This window comes from Toxorhynchites rutilus, chromosome 1, assembly GCF_029784135.1.
Source record: "Toxorhynchites rutilus septentrionalis strain SRP chromosome 1, ASM2978413v1, whole genome shotgun sequence".
Taxonomy (NCBI): Eukaryota; Metazoa; Arthropoda; class Insecta; order Diptera; family Culicidae; genus Toxorhynchites; species Toxorhynchites rutilus.
The window spans coordinates 191,269,028-191,286,835 of record NC_073744.1 but is presented as its reverse complement, the minus strand read 5'-3'; the positions used below and the strand labels follow the sequence as shown (position 1 = coordinate 191,286,835).

Genomic DNA, 17,808 nt, shown 5'->3' with positions numbered 1-17,808 from the left:
CATGAACATGATGGTATAACATGACAAATATATTTAAAGAGCCTATTTACTATTAAAAAGACAAGAAATTACAAATATTGTTTTTAAATATCTCGAGAAAGGCTACATTTAGAAAGAGATTGATAATAACCTTTTTTGTTTTAAATCACATCAGGATTCATAATTTGTGGCTAAAAATAATTGTTAACATACAAAAATTCGAAGTTTTGTAAATTCCTAAAAATTCGATGTTCCACAAATTTAATCAAAAATAGTTTTACCATCTTGGACTCATTTTTTAAATTTTCTACATGACTTCTATTTTATATGAAAGAATTGAAAAAATATATATTTTTTGATATCGCTAATTAATATTTTATTTTGTAAATAAAAAAAAGAGTACTAATTTTTCTTCTCAGTGTATATTTTTTTCAAATTAAGCCAATAATACTCTATAACTCTTTCTAACACACTATTTCGGTACGACTCATATTTTCTGAGATATAAATAATCAAAGATTTCTCTTACTAAAATCGATACTACCTATTCAAAAGTTACACTTGAGTCAAAAAATTAACCATAACGATGTATTCGGAAAAGTTGTTGGAAATTATAAGCGAATTCATAAAATCTCATGAACATGATGGTATAACATGACAAATATATTTAAAGAGCCTATTTACTATTAAAAAGACAAGAAATTACAAATATTGTTTTTAAATATCTCGAGAAAGGCTACATTTAGAAAGAGATTGATAATAACCTTTTTTGTTTTAAATCACATCAGGATTCATAATTTGTGGCTAAAAATAATTGTTAACATACAAAAATTCGAAGTTTTGTAAATTCCTAAAAATTCGATGTTCCACAAATTTAATCAAAAATAGTTTTACCATCTTGGACTCATTTTTTAAATTTTCTACATGACTTCTATTTTATATGAAAGAATTGAAAAAATATATATTTTTTGATATCGCTAATTAATATTTTATTTTGTAAATAAAAAAAAGAGTACTAATTTTTCTTCTCAGTGTATATTTTTTTCAAATTAAGCCAATAATACTCTATAACTCTTTCTAACACACTATTTCGGTACGACTCATATTTTCTGAGATATAAATAATCAAAGATTTCTCTTACTAAAATCGATACTACCTATTCAAAAGTTACACTTGAGTCAAAAAATGAACCATAACGATGTATTCGGAAAAGTTGTTGGAAATTATAAGCAAATTCAAAAATTTTCATGAACATGACGGTATAACACGACAAACATATCTAAAGGGATTATTTACTATAAAAAAAAACAATAAATTAGAAATATTTTTTTAAATCTCAAGAATGGTTGCATTTAGAAGGAGATTAATAATAATCTTTTTTGTTTTAAATAACATAAGGACTCATAATTTGTGATTAAAAATGACTGCTAACATACAAAAACTCGAAGTTTCGAAAATTCCTAAAAATTGGATGTTCCACAAGGTTTGTCAAAAATAGTTTTACCATTTTTGAATTTTCTACATGACTTCTATTTTGTATGAAAAAAATTTAAAAAAAACTTTAAAAATATGTATTTTGGATATTGCAAATTTAATTTTTATTTTGTAAATAAAAAAAAGAGTACTAGTATTGTTTCTCAGTGTACATTTTTTTCATATTCTACCATCAATACTCTATAACTCTTTCTAAGACACTATTTCGGTACGACTCATAGTTTTTGAGATATAAATTATCAAAGATTTCTCTTATTCAAATCGATACGCCCTTTTCAAAAGTTACGCTTGAGTCAAAAAATTCCCAATTGCTGTGGAAAACTCATATTTCCTCCAACCCAAACGGAATACACACTTTCATTGGAATCAAAAATACAAGTATTTAAAATCTGCATTTTTAGGACGATTTCATTTGGAATTGCTGCATAGTAGCCCATATAGACGCAGTGGCAGTGACAAATTGCAGCTCTGTTATAACGGGACAGTACCGTTTCTTCGACCATTTTCCCGTTTTTTTATTTAATCCGTATTTTGAGTATAAAAAATATATATTTATTTCACTATCATTAACATCAATATTTTTATTTCGAATGAACTGATTGGAATTTGCATTTTAACTTTGCACAGAGCGTTCACAAGAAAAGAGTTTGTCTGTCAATTGTGTATTAATGTACAGGGTTTTCCATTTCGGGCTTCCGAAAGTATACAGCCCTGCGCTGACAACCGTTTGACATAGCTGTCAACCAAAGCATCATATCGTTAGTTGAATGTCTGCCATTTTACAATATGGATCGTTTTAGCATCGCACAAAGTGTTAATTTTGTTAAATTATACTATAAAAATGATGAAAAACCGGCAAATGTTTTTCGAGCATTACGGACAATCGCTAATGTAGTGCGTAAATTCGAACAAACTGGATCCGTAGCGGATATTGTGAAACCTGTGCATCATCGTAATGTGCGTTCGGCCGAAAATATTGCTGCTGTTGCTGCCAGTGTGGAGGATGACCCGAATGTTTCGATTCCACGGCGTGCTCAGCAATTGGGCTTGTCAAACACATCATTGTGGCGAATTTGGCATTTGGACTTGCACCTACATCCATATAAAGTCCAACTGGTACAAAAATTAGAGCGTGGTGGTGACCATGGAATGCGTCGGGCATACGTCGATTGTGTGAACGAACAACAGTAGCAAAATGCTAAATTTTCGCATCAAATTTTCTTCAGCGATGAGGCACATTTCGAGCTCGGTGGCTATGTGAACACCCAAAATTTCCGTATATGGGGCTCAGAAAATCCACACGTGACTGTTGAGAGGCCATTGCATAAGCCAAAAGTCACTGTTTGGTGCGCATTATGGTCTGGTGGAGTCATCGGGCCGTATTTCTTTGAAAATGAGGACGGCGAGACGGTAACTGTGAATGGTGAGCGATATGGCCGCATGTTAACCGATTTGATATTTGAAGATATGGATACGGATGACATGTGGTTCCAGCAGGACGGCGCCACGTGCCACACAACACGACCGAACATGGCCATATTGCGAACGAAAATTGAGGGACGCATAATTTCGCGTTTTGGTGATGCCAATTGGCCGTCCAGATCATGCGATTTGAACCCGCTAGACTTTTTTTTGTGGGGTTATGCGAAAGACCGTGTCTATGCCAACTCTCCGCAAACTCTTGAACATTTGAAAGACAACATTCGTGAAGTTATGACCGAGATACCGCCCCATATGTGCCGAAAAGTCATCGAAAATTACCTGTTCCGGATCAGGTGTGCGAGGAAGCCCTAGGTGGACATTTGAATGATGTTGTATTTCACACTTTAACTTTAATTTGAAATAAAAGTTTCATCGAAATTAGAATTCTAAGTGTTTTTTATTTCAATTTACTTTCGGAATTTAAAGTTGGAAAACCCTGTAGAATAATTGAAGTGTTCTTGCAAATTGGTCGGTAAACATTATGCAGTATCACTTGAATATGGTAGAGCACTATTCCTTTCTCTTGGATTTACTATCGAGAGGATTCTCAGCGTTCCTTCCTTATGTTGCTGAAATTGATGTGTTTTTTTAAATCGTTTATTTCTACAGACTCATTAATATAAGTTTGAAGGAGCCAAAATCTATATCTTATTTAGCTCTAAAGCATATTCACAATTTTGCTTATTTTGCTTGATAGGATGGAGAACCGATTACTCGCAGACGACTCGAAGTTAGCAAGATAACAAGAGATTGATGTTATTTTGATTATTTTAGTAGAATTCTTCAACATACAAGAAAAGAAATGTTTTTTACTAATGAAATGGAAAAAAAAATCCAGTTGGTTCAGGTGGAATACAGGAGGTAAAATTTCTTAAAACTGTTTCAAAGTAGCATTAATGAATCTCTTTCTGTTCAAATAGATGAAAACGTTTTGTGTGATAAGTGGACAATGATTGAAGGAATTATGATCAACAAGATAAACAGATGGAACAAAGATCCATGTCAGTTGTAATTACTGAACTTTGATCTGGAATTTATGATGAAATTTCCAAAACTCATATTCTTTTTCGTAAAATTGCTTTTTTATCTGAATACACTTTCGATGTTGAGAAGTCTAGAAATTCGAAAAAAACATTTAAAAAATTCTTTATATCTATGATGTTTAGAAATTCAGTTCATACGATGAATCAGTTCAGTTCATGCGATAGCGGCATCTTTACTGATTCAGAATTTGTTCGATTTATTGTTTCCGGCAATCAGAATCGTGTACGTCATGGCAAAACTTTTTTTTTTTGAAGCCCATCACTTCATTAGCTCGTATCTGTTTAAAAAATTAATATTTTATTTCCGTTTAGTTTTTGTTTTATTGTTAAAAAATAGGAAAACAAACAATGATATAATCGATAGTAAAAATATTCTTCGTTTTTGTTTTTTCGGAGCTCGAGAAACGTTCGAAATTCGTGCTTCTACACTAGTATACCCGTTTAATTCGTTCCGTTTCCACAAAATGACTCAAGGTGCTATAAATAGACGGTGACATATAGTTTTTGCTGAATCGTAAAGTGTTAACATCCAAATGATGTTTTCATGTTATTGGGTTTTGTACAATATTTACTGCGTTGAAAATGTCGAGTTCCGTTGTAAATAAGCATGCGGGAAGTTTTTGATTTTCCGTTTCCATTGGAAACTAGGCTGGTTTCCAGAGAAGAGAGAGAGAGAGAGAGAGCTAACACATACACAATAAAAACAATTAAAAAATTGATATGATGTGATATGATATGTCCTCCTATTCCTTGGTATCAGGTTTGGCAATTACATCCAAAATATGTTATATGAAACCTCTTTTCCATCAATATAAAAAATATAAAGTTGGTGAACTTGGGGGGTCTCTCAAACAAACTAGAAATCAGGTGTGTATTTAGCAGTTTTGAAATGATTCAAATCAATTTTATGTACTTTTTATGTTCATAATGTTCACACCAAGTAAGAATGGGGCTGTATATAATTTATATTCTGCATTCGAGGGAGAGTGTGGTTGGTAATGAGTTGGTAATGGGTCATACGGTTAGAATAAATTTGGTTGCTAAAAAGAATCCAATAGAAATGTCAAAACAGACACAATAATCAGGAGGGATTTTGGATTTGTGCTTTGATATTAATAGCTAGAGAAATAATTTATCGTGTTTTTAATTATATAAAATTATAAATAAGAAAAAATAAATAAAAGTGTTGCTTTTCTTATAATAATCCACTACATAGAGAAAGCATTGTTATTGAAGGTGACAATGCTCGCATTCATAAAAATAAACGAACTACATTTTTTCATGAATTAATGTTCCGGTTTCAAATCATAAGGGTCCATAAGGGACATTTTGGCAGATAGTAAAATATCAGTATTATTGACTTCTAAACTTAATTATAATTCAGTTTTATTTCTCGTCAAATGATAGGTGTTTATTATTCTGAACTACAGAATTATATTATTTTTTTATTCGTTTTTAAGCATATTGTTGTATAACTCACAATTTAATTAGAAGTAGATAAAAATTGTATTTAGAATTCAAAAATGAGTTGTGAATGCCTTGTGAAATATTTTTGAGCTCTAATCGATAAGTATGTAGAGTGGGGAAATTTAGTTATCCATATGTTTCTCTTTCGCAAACGATCGCTTCTCGATCGTGGCTCAATATTCCGATCACAAATTTTGGACAAAAGCTCGAGCTCTTCGATCAGTTGAATATAGATCGCAAAGCACACACGTAATGTAAAAATTTACTTCAATAAACGTTGTCGAAAAAGATCAGTTTTCTTTAAATCTCGTAGTTCTGTTTCTCGGGAGTGGTTTCTGGACAAATATAGAAATCCTTTGTCGTTGGTCCTGATCCGCTCATAGTCATCACCGTATCTGCTGCTGCCAGGTTCGCCAACACATACATTTTTGGTTTTTTGAATATAAAAGAAGAATTTAATTTTCGATTCATCCTTTTAAAGTCAGAAAACATCTTTCTCACATAAAAAAAAAAATTATCCAGAATCACTCAGGAGGTGCGATGGTTATATGCGATGGAAAAAAACCTTCTACGCATATGTTCGAATTTTAACAATGACAGAGTTATACAACTTTTTTTTTGTTTCGGACTCTGTTGCCTCAAACTGGCTCTGCATCTGTTGCCTACGTTTGAAAGATGAAAAAGATAGTACAGGATATAGTAGTGGAAAATCTGAAATAGTGAATTTGATTAACATTTTGAAAGTGAAAAACTAAAAAGTAAGTATCTTTAATGTGTTATTATTAATTTTATAAATTCATATTAAACATGTCTGTTTCTATCAATTAAATTAAAGCTCTCTAACCACCGCTCTACAATTCGTTCTTTGACACCGATCTTCTATCTTTCTTGATTTCGTTGCAATATCGATATAGACAATTCCTGGTGAAAATTCAAGAAAAATCTCGATATTTACCCTGTCACATCCCTATCGGTCGACGCTCCTCATCGAAGCAATCTGGATCGTGCAGCCATTGGGAGAGATTGAAACGTCAAGGTGAAAAAATATCATTGTCACGATTTGGCCATTACTATCCATTACCTGAAGAAATTTATATTATTATTGAATTAGAATGCAACGATTATAAGAAATTATGAAGAGAAGAAAAATAGAGACAGAAGGAGAGAATAAGGAAACTAAACGTAAGTGAATTAGAAATGAAGTTGTTTCAGGGAGAATAATATGAATTGTTGTCTGCAGGAAATTTTTAATTTTGTGAATACAATACAATATTAATTATACAGAACCCGCCTTATTCTTTCGTCTAACGAGTAACATACCCCATTGTACATATAATAGCCACTTAAATTTCACCTTAATGTTGAAAGGTTATATTTTTTAATGATATAAGTCATATTTGAAATGTAAAAAAAAATGTTTTTTCAAACGGTATATAATCGATTCCAAAATTATTTACAATCGAGTCTGTATCTAATCGAGTCCGACGTGTATATGAAAAGTACTTAGTAATTACTACGGGGTTTTCCCTGCCACTCCGCTTTGTGTTCTTCGTGCACTTCCATATTTCTTATTTGAGTGTTTACTATGCATTTCCAGTATCCAATCAGGTATTGTGTGGCAAGCACAACGATAGGCATATTGCCTAAGGGCGAAATGAATTTCCAATCCGAAAAGCAGTGGCGCGATTCCAATCCCCAACCTCCGTCTCGTATAACCGACGCGTTTACCATCTGCGCTATTAAGTTTCCAAGGTTTCCAGAAAATGATTTGCCTTTAAAATATACTGACCAGACGTCCCGCGTTACGCGGGACAGTCCCGCATTTCAACAGAATGTCCCGCGTAAGATTCCGTCCCGCATTTGGCAAAAGAAACGAAAATGTCCCGCGATATCAATATATTTCAATATCACAATTTGATCATGTTGATTTTCTTAAATGGATGAACCTAAAAAAAACTTTTATTTGGCAGACTGTTCAAGAGCGCTTCTAATGCATCCAAAGATTAATACGTTGAGCTGGTTTCATCGCACCGATATTGGGCTTTTTGTTTAGAGAGTGTCAACTGGAAGCGACAGCAACAAAATTGGAAAATGATTTTTATAAAAGTCCCCTATTGATCCGCAGGGACCAACGTGAGTCAGACTGTTACGGACCCGCTTAGATGGTAGAATTAGAAGCACAATCAGGCGCAAGTATAAATTAAAATTATAGCGCAATAGGCGCATTTTAATTAAATTCAAATCAAATAAAATCAGCCAGCAAAATACATGTTTCTCCCTTCGGCGAGATTAGCTCGCTAGGCAAAAGAAAAACAAACAAGAGCCGAATGAGGATTGGGCAACTAAATAGGACGCTGAACGCATGTGTTCAAGCGATAAGAGCGCGCATGATTCATGGCGCTAGAAACATGTAGAAACAGAATGCTATGCGAAGAGAAGCATAGCAACTATCAATAAACAAACCCAAGCGGGCTGTGTTTGAGTTAGCTTGGGCGAACGGTAATACGTTCGATTGGTCTAGGTCCTCTTTCTACGGTAAACACAGATACCGGCGGGAAAGATGGAAACAAGAATGAAAATGTTTGTAGATAAGACCCTAGACGAGAGCACTCAATATGGGCCACCCAAGAGGTGATAAAAATGTATGTTTAGGTCTCGTCTTCTTATGACGCATGAGTAGGCATAGAAAAGGCTGGGAAAAATCCCACGCAGAGAACAGGGAGCAGATAACCACGTGGTTGGTTATCTGAATGAGTAGGAAAGGGAGATTGATTCTCTCTTTTTAGCTAGGCTTAGAAATGTATTATAAGCTCTAAGTTTTGTAGAATTAAGTTAGTTCAAGTGTGTAATCGAAGAAATAAAGTTCGATGTAAAAGTTCAACGAAAAAGGTTTTCGGTTTCGCTAAGTGTCTCAGTAGTAATAGTAGTACAGCGTTGGTTTTGTTCGGGTTACATTTTCACGTGTTCTTGTCGCCGCGGTGCCATTTGGCTTTCAGTGAAAGCTTATTCAGCGAAACCAGTGAGCAGCAGCAGCAGCAATATTTTCCGCCTTCGCGCGTGTGCATTTCTCGCGCTGTTCAGGGAATTGACGTCAGAAAGTGATTGAATAGTGCCTTATGTGAAGACAAATCAAGCTGAAAAATAAGCAAGGATAGTGACTGACAAAAAGGAAGAGGGTAAAAACAAGTGGTCATCGTCTCTAGAGGTTAACGTGGCAATATACCACCGGAGCAACTCACGCCAGCGATATATATGGTAAGCCGAATTCCCCTTTTTTACCACATTAACAGGTGCGTGAAAGAAGTCTTGCTTGAAGCAAGCTTCTAGGGAAATAATTCCCTAGAATAACACAGACGAAAAGTTCACCTTTGGTCCCCTAGCTCGGTCAGGGCTTAACGTTTCAAATAAGCCGGAAGAATTAGTGTATACTCGACAGGAAGAGGCAGAGTTGTATGATGAATTATCGTAAATGAAGCTCTGGGCGGTCTTACGGAAGTTGGCCGGAACCTGAACCATGGCCGATGAAAAGATGTTTTTTTTTATCTGTATTATAGTAATTTTCAACTCATTAGGCTGGTTCGTCACTTTTACTTCCATTTTTTGGAAGAATGTCGGGAGTGAGAATTGAACTCGTGACCTTTAGCGTGAGAGGCATGGATGTTACCACTACGCTAGATCGCCTCCATGAAAAGATGTATATCGGCGTGTTATTTTACCTTTTCGTGGCTTTGGTGGTCGTCTGTCTCTCTATTTTGGCCATTCGCCCAAAAGTTTTCTATCGGGCGCAGCTGGGGAATGTTGGGAAGGTTGGTGGTCTTCGCGACAATGTTTATCTCCAGCCGATCCATACTCCAGCGATCTTTTGGCATAATGAGCTGATCCCAGGTTCGGCATAAAGACCACATCACCTTCCCGACTCCGGCAAGCACTTCGTACTACAGGTAAACTTCGATATAACGTACATTTCACTTTCAAAATTGTACGTTGTATCGAATTGTACGTTATATCGAAGCATAATAAAGTACTCACAAACGTAGTCTATAATACATTATTGTTTTGCTGTTTTAGTAAAGTTAATGAATAACTTCAATCAGAAGACGAAGCCAGCTTTTCTCATGATGTTTCCCTTCGTACTGTTGATTAAAACTTGATTCGTTTAGAATCCGGAATTACAAAACCAGCTGTATTTCGGGATTGATTGAAGGTACAAAACTTGTTTTAGCATTACAATACAGATATTTCATTGTTCTATCAGAAAAAAAATTGAAAAAAAAATTCCTTTACACTTTGGAAATGTGTACGTTATATCGAGGAAAAATGTACGTTATATCGAGTGACGTTATATCGAGGGTACGTTATAACGAACGTTATATCGAAGTTTCCCTGTATATATCTCCCCGTTCACCATATGACTCGAAAGAAGAGCAGCTTGGACATTCCCTTCACGTCTGTCAGAGAAGGACCTTCTTCGAGGACTTAATGTGAATGATATATTCGATATCATCGCTTACCTGGGGGACGTAAAGTATCCGGTCCCCTGCCATTCGTTGAATTCTAGCATCAAGTACGTCTCGTTTTTCATTATGAGTACGAAAAGAAGTTTTTCACTGGTTTCGCCGGAAAGAAGTTTTTCACCAGCATCTCAAGCTACTCCTTCTGGGTGATTGCCTGCTGCTCAGATACGGCCGGTCTCGTCTTGACGCTTCCGCATAAAAATGTCCATTTTGGCCAGATTCTTCTCCACCGTTCGAACGGTTGCTTCAATCTCCCGGCTTAAGGAGCGACAAAGAGATGATATTGTAAATACCAGATCGGCTATATCTGGCTTACACAAAGTGCCTCAGGATGTCCAACTCTTTCGCTGTGGGTTGGAGCTTGCAGTATGGAAAAATCATCAAGTTGCTTGACAGTGCTGCTGCAGCGAATCAACAGCCTTGAATCATTTTCGTTGTAGACTTAATAAACGTAAGATTTAAAGAAAATTTGTTCCTATAAATTATCTTTCATCGCCATCCGAAATTAGTCCATTTTTTTTAAATGCATACGTTAACACTAAAATCGATGAAAAATGAATTGGAATTTTCGAGCATTCCATTCGGTAATTTGAAGAAAATTGTAGAATTTGAATCGTGCTTACCAGGCGTAAATGCTTTGATTGAGCGGGTGATTTTCGGGCGTAAACAAAATCTAAACCACCGAAAAATCCCAACTGAGTGCCGATACTCAGAAAGAAATAATACTGATCAGTTTAAACTCGCTAAACTATGGTTTATGTTCACATAAGGTATATACATAACGTTTTATTTTTTGTGTCCCGCGTTAGACCTCTGACCATCTGGTCACTTTACTCTATAATCGTTTAAGTAATGTCACAGCTGGAACATCCTTTCCCCTCCCTATTTTGTATACCTTTCCATTGACTTTCGCCCTTTTTATGACTTCTTACGATATCGGATGTAAACAATGAATGAAATTGTATATCTATCGCAGCGTTGGTGATAATTAGAAACATTATTATTGAACATGGATTTATGGGGTTTCTCAAACGAACGAATATTTGCAACCCTAATTTAAGGGGGTTTGTAGAACTAACTTTTTTCTGAAATTTTGATAATCGATTATCGAAATCAAAATTAACTCAAAATCTGCCAAAAATTAAATTTAGATAAAAATGGACCCATAGTTACTCAAACAAACGATTAATTTATTTTCTAACAGATTCCTTGTACTACGTGAAGTAGAGCTGAGACCCATTGCAGACCTCGATTAATACTTCCCATTTAAGAACATCATTATGTTAAAATAGCGCTGGGTTTCATTTGTTCCAGTTGGGGAATCTAGCAGACAATGCAAACGTGTCCACAGTTATATTTTTTAATCCGGAATCACATTTAGAAATCAATAAAAAAAAAATTAACGCGAAAAGTAACAGTCAAACTGTTAACAAGGATGGAAATCCCTTTTGAACACTGAATAAATAAGAAAATAATATTATGTAAAAGCTTGGATATATCAATTGTAGGCATGTTTCCTTTTAAATAGCGCCAAGTGAAACGTGACAAATACACAGGTTTCAAATCTTCTCATGCTATTGTCAATCTGTAATCATGTAATCGCCATCAGTACAACTCCAGCATACAAAAACTTTTACACTTTTGTCTTTTATCATACAGCTTCCCATCCTCCCAGCACCCAATCCTCTCACAAAAACTGCCAATTCCAATTAGTTTCAAAAGTGTTCCTCTTAAATCTATTTTTAGCAGCCCACCAGTCGAAGGATGTTCCTGCTGAGGTTTCTGTCTCGACCCGCACCCGCATCTAGGGCAACCCTCGGTCTCTTTGGCACCGCTATGGTGGCAATGAATCTGCTCACCACATCCAGGTTAGTGTTCAGTCCGGAAGAAGTGAGCAATAGAATCCATTTTTAGGCACACATTTTACCCCTTTTCCGATACAAGCTTCTTACGGTGGTTGGAGGAACACGATGCATTTAGAAGCATTTCTCGAAAGAAGTATGGATAATGGCATTCCACTTGCCGGAGGCAAGTTTAATGCGATTAGATGATTACCGGCAATTTATGATCCAGTCCTAAATGCACTGATTTCCGTCCTCCCAGAGAGCACTGTAACGTAGAACCACTAACAGAGAAGCCACAAAATTCATCACAAGAAGCTATTTCATATTCCTGCGGCCGTAATCTGGCCGTAGTACAATGGAAAGTTTGAGGATCACGAATTTTCCGTTGCTGCCATCTTTTGCCAACGTGGTGCGGTTTCCCTACCCACTACTTCTGAGTAGCAATTTCGGGGCTGGTCCAACGCTTAATTTCATCCCTCCTCGCTTCGCTAAATGATGATGCCAATAGGAAAGCGATTCTCCGCCCCAAATTGCCAATTTGGTTCTTTATTACGACCGGCTCCCGAGCAGCGGGGGTAGGAAAAATGTGGAACGGGTAAAACTGTAGCTTTTGTATATAGAGAAGAAAGAAAGGATGGGCGAACGTATTTCTGTTCGTCATCGATTAGTATTTTTACGAGTAAAGTGCGTCAGTGCTATTGTTGATATTATCTTCCAGTGATCAATTCTTACTGGAATTCAATTTAAAGTTAGGAAAAAGCCCATTAACACATATAACAATGGTGGATACACAAGAAAAGCACGTCTTTCGTGTTTAGCACACTCTGACAACACGCAACGCGATAAATCACGCCCCGGACGCAATGCTTACATTCTATCTATTATTTTTCCAGCATGGTTCTGGCATGTCCATCATCGCAACAGCCCGCTCCATCCCCAGCAGGAAAGGGGGCCCCCGGGTCGGTGTACGACTTCAGCGCCGTCGACATCGATGGCAATATGGTAGCCCTTGAGCGCTATCGGGGTCATGTGCTCATCATCGTGAATGTTGCCTCCAAATGTGGTTACACCGATGGACATTATGCCGAACTGAACCAGTTGTACGAGGAGTACAAAGATACACAAGGTCCCTCAATATATCATAAGGCCTCCAATTTGGTTTAAAATTAAACGTTCCTCTTCTTATAGGTCTACGCATACTCGCTTTCCCATCCGATCAGTTCCATCAAGAGCCGGACAGCAATGAGCAGATAAAACGGTTCGCTCGCGAGCAAAAGGGTGCAAAATTCGATCTGTTTTCAAAGATCTACGTGAATGGGGATGAGACCCACCCGCTGTGGAAGTATCTGAAGCAAAGACAAGGCGGCACCCTGTTCGATGCGATCAAGTGGAACTTCACCAAGTTTATCGTCGACAAAAATGGGCAACCTGTGGAACGCCACGGACCCCAAACTAGCCCGCTGCAGTTGCGCGAGAATTTGGAGAAATACTTTGCCAAGTGAGTCTGGAGACTATGAGTACGAAGGATGATTTATAGGATGGTTTCTTTCTGCAAGCATTTTCATAATGGACGTATCAAATATTAATCCTTATAATCCGAATAAATAGTTATTCTGAAAAAGCGCTTTATTTTTTCCGAAAATCATAAGTAAACTTTCCCCAATTTTTTTTCGAAATATATAGAGTAACTCATCTGTACTAATGTACACTAAATCTTTGGTAAGTCATTTTTCAAACGACCGTCACCCAGCCGTCACTTTCGAAACAACAGCGTTATGCTTCATGGGTCAGCGCGTAATGTAAATAAAAAATTAAATGCCATAAATATGGTTGCCAAATGCGGGGAAATAATATCATTCTTAGTGAAGGATTGTAGCACAGCAGTGGAACTTCATACAAATCAATCGTCGAAAAGTGTCTCCTTTTTCACCGCTTGTTTACATCGACGAATATATTTTTTTCCACTATGTTTCGTAGGAGAGTGTATGCATACTAACAGATTTCTACTACGAGGTGTTTAATGAAGGATGAAAGGTGGGAATGTTTATGTTTATATATGATTTATCCCACGATTTAATTGAATGCATAAAAGTTGTCAACAAAACTGGAGTTAAGCATATTTTTAAATTTGAACAAATATTGATAAGAGATTACCAGCAATTCATGATGTTTATTGCGTGATTTGGTTACTGTATAAGTTGTTTGAAACGAAGGTTTAGTATAATGTTATTTTATTTTGAGGATTATATTCACAAACATACGAGTATGATTAATATAAATTGCATGTATATGATGCGCCTAGTCAGCCCATACATGCAAACGTGGAGGCGATATACATACATCCTATAAAAAATAAATCGTATAATTATCGTTTCTATTACATCATATACCCCATACACATGTCTATGGCCTCCAATTTCATATGCATATGCCAGTTATACACATCATACAAGTAATGTGTCTTGGATGTATGTATATCGCCTCCAATTTTATATTTTTGACGTAGGACTACGTCTTACATTAAGGGTGCCAAATCAGAAAACAAGTCTTGTTTTTATGAAATAAAGTTAACGTTAATAACTATTTTTGCTACGAACGGATTTAAACGATTTGCATACCAATCGAATTGAAAATTTTCTAAGATTTGTTTGATATGCTATACATTACAATCCCATAGTCTGTATATGGTTTAAATTGATGAAAATTGGAAGCATTCCCATTTTCCCATATACTTGTTCTGTCCATTTGTGTGCTTTCCCGAACAGAGCTGTCAATAACGGGTAACTTATGCAGCCGCTAGAATAGAAACAATGAAGGGGGATAGCGAAAAGAGAATATTTGCGAAGTAAAATCCACCCTTGCATAGTAAGTAAGCTGTCGCTAGCGTATAAGTATTGCATCTCCTCTGAAGAAAATTCTCAGAATTTTTCTGTGCCCGAAACAACAAGGTCGCTTATTCTGCTTGTTTTGTGTTTTATGTTTCCCCTCGAGCTGTGAACGCTAGCGAATATTTCACTTGAAGTGCATCTGGCATTGCAATTAACACAACCATCCGTGTCATGGCAAAGCAGGCAAAAAAAGGGAATAGTGCAAAAGATTATAGGTCGCTTCTAAACATCAGTATTTGGTTTTGTGTGTGTTGCTTGTTTTCGTTGCGCGAAACTTAGAACTTGTTCATTTCCTGTACATGTGAATTGCACTCCTTCGATACTTTTAGTTGCCATTCGTATTTGGTCTCGTGCGCATCTGTTTCTGTCCTAGCTTTGTTGACGGTTTTGACCGAGAGTCGAGAAACGATTTTTCATAAACGGTCATTCTCGCGATGTTTCATTTTTAGCATTGCAACTGTGTGCATCTGTTAGACGCGTGTTTGATGTTTATTGAATGGCGATGCACCTCTTCTTCTTATTCTTCTTTTGAACTATAGAGACTTGAAACTCAGAGAGTTCATTTGTCTTTGATGGCGATGCACGGAAGATGCCTCTCGTTAATATTCAGTGCAATGCGTGCATTGAAACAAATTGCGACATATGAGCAATTAGTGCATTGTTCTCGCAAAGGAAAAAAAGGATCGTTGCTTCTCGAAATGATTCTACAAAACTACGCAAGCCATTAAACCTTTTTATGAAATTTCGACGTAGTTGCAAATATTCGAAATGTAAACCATCAAATTTCAAAAGAAAAAAGATTGCGTAGTCCTACGTTCTAAGTGGTCGTGTCTTGGATACAACCCCTCAATTTTTTTTACGATTTAATGTTTGTTGGGCAGGCTCGATGGCAGTTTTAAATTGTTAAAATATGAATGAAATTCTTTACTTCATGTAATTTGATTACTCGAAACATGTAGTACTGAAGTTTATTTAACCATTTCTATATAAATTTTGCGATATTTCCACTAAAGCACAATAAACAATGACGTATGACGTATCCGATTACAACACTTTCGTATCATATGTAAGAGCTTCAATTACCCTAGAATCATATTTCAGATAGTTAATAGTTTTTTTGAGTTAAGTGCAATAGAATGACGAAGTTGAACTAATTTATTTTTGTCACTATGTATATCAGAACGCAAAAGACCGGTAAACAGATAATCTTTCGTTATTAAAAGTTAAAAATAACAAATAGCAACTTTAACTTTCACTTCTCTTGAAACCGGAAATATTCGGACTTAAAAATAATTTTTAACGTAATATTCCAAACATACATGTACTTACAAAAATCTATAATAATTATTATAATTATCAAGAACGTTGGGGGGTCTCCGTAGCCACATTGGTTGCGCGTTCGCTTAGTAAGCGATCGATCGTGAGTTCAAAACTCAGGGCCCTCATTGACCATCTTTGTGTTGTTACAGAATAGCTACGTCCACGCAACAATTATCAGCGATGGAGATCGATCCACGGTAGAATAAAGATCGATACGTCTGCTCTGCTCTGCAAGAAACATCGGGCTGCTGTTCTATAAATAACTCAACAATGATCAACAATTGTCTCCGCTGTCCGGTCTAACTGGATAATGGAAGAACAGATAGAAAACTCTTACGCCTAAATGGCTACTGTGTAAATGTGTACCATATGCAATGGTATAGTAGGGAATAGTCTAACGCCGAAAAATGGCAACTGTGCAATGTGCTAATTATAGATATGATAAACATGTGACATGTACACGATTAAAATTCGGCTCTGTTACAGTTAAAATGCTAATGAGCCTAAAAATAAACAAAAGGGATAAAAAAAATCAAGAACGTTTTCCGCTATTCGTTTTTTATTTGTACTCTGTGGTAAATCGTATATACGCATGACAATAGTCGTACTAGATACATGTATAAGTCGTATATTCATCCATCCAATCATCGTGAATACTGTTGCAAGTGGAAAATAAATATGTGTTCGTTGCTTATGATGCGAACATAAATAACAATATAATACAGTAATTTAAATTTAATACTACATGCCGAGGCCCCACTCAGTGTCGCTTTGGAAGAGATTTTGGCCTGTAATTGAATATGGCGATGTGAGTGGACGTCTGGTGGCAACTTTAATGTGGTGCCATAATTTGGGCCTCGAACTCGATGTTTACAAAAATGTCCAATAAGAGATAAAAATGTCCAATTAAACGTGTCACATTACAGGTCTGTCCAATTATCTAAACGTCGCATTAAATGTAACTTACTGTATATAAACAATATTTATTCCCAGCTGTTTTGAGGCATCTCGCACAAATTGACAATATCATTCAGTTGTCAGTGCAAGTCGGTGCAATTTTTAGAGTGTAAAAAAAGTTCACTGTTTACATAAAAGCAATCTCGAATTGGTCCCACTTTTTTGCTTGAAGTTACTATCCCCTGATTGTAGGCAACAAAATTTCTTCTGAGTGACAACATAACGTTGTTGTTCGAATCAAACAAATTCAAACATGTTGCGACAAGTTGAATCACTTTCTTCGCGACGTATAAATTTCTTCTTCTTGCGGAACACACTTCAAGTCTATCGGTTCTGTAATCCGGTTCGCATAGGACCAAATTATGTTCGGATTCGGATCTAAAAATCGGTATTCGGTTGTCGGTTTTCGGTAGTTTTACTTATTTAATAAATAGATAACTTTAAACTAGCTCAATATTTTACATTTTGTGTAGATTAGTGTCAAATCGAAAATAGTATGTTTTTCACTAACAGTGCTATGCTTCCGTTAAATAAATCGATACTTCAAAAAAGCTATATCGATGAAAAAACACCTCCAGATATTAATCTCACTTCTCTTGAATGGCGTTACCGTTCCCTGTGGAACTTTTGCCGTCTCAAGCATTAACTAGCGTCACTTATTAATACTTAGTTGAGATTTCTTAAGCCAGATAATACGCCTTAAATGTATTCTTAGGGGCAAGCTCTAGAATACGCGTGACCACATTACAAGTCGAAGGAAATTTCTCTGACGAAAAATCCCCCGACCAGAGCGGAAATCGAACCCGAACACTCGGCATGAG

The 17,808-nt window shown here is 36.1% G+C and overlaps 1 protein-coding gene across 2 annotated transcripts; it reads left to right on the top strand.

Annotated features, from left to right (window-relative positions):
* Positions 1-8,302: 8,302 nt before the first annotated feature.
* Positions 8,303-13,443, top strand: LOC129762060 (uncharacterized). 2 transcript variants are annotated; one of them, XM_055760044.1, is made up of 4 exons: positions 8,303-8,719; positions 11,728-11,846; positions 12,716-12,948; positions 13,011-13,443. In XM_055760044.1, exons 1-4 carry the CDS (start codon positions 8,717-8,719, stop codon positions 13,322-13,324), a joined length of 669 nt encoding a protein of 222 aa, XP_055616019.1. In that variant the 5' UTR covers positions 8,303-8,716; the 3' UTR covers positions 13,325-13,443. The 2 variants fall into 2 exon arrangements, with proteins under 2 accessions (XP_055616019.1, XP_055616018.1); XM_055760043.1 differs by having other exon boundaries at positions 11,725-11,846.
* Positions 13,444-17,808: the final 4,365 nt, after the last annotated feature.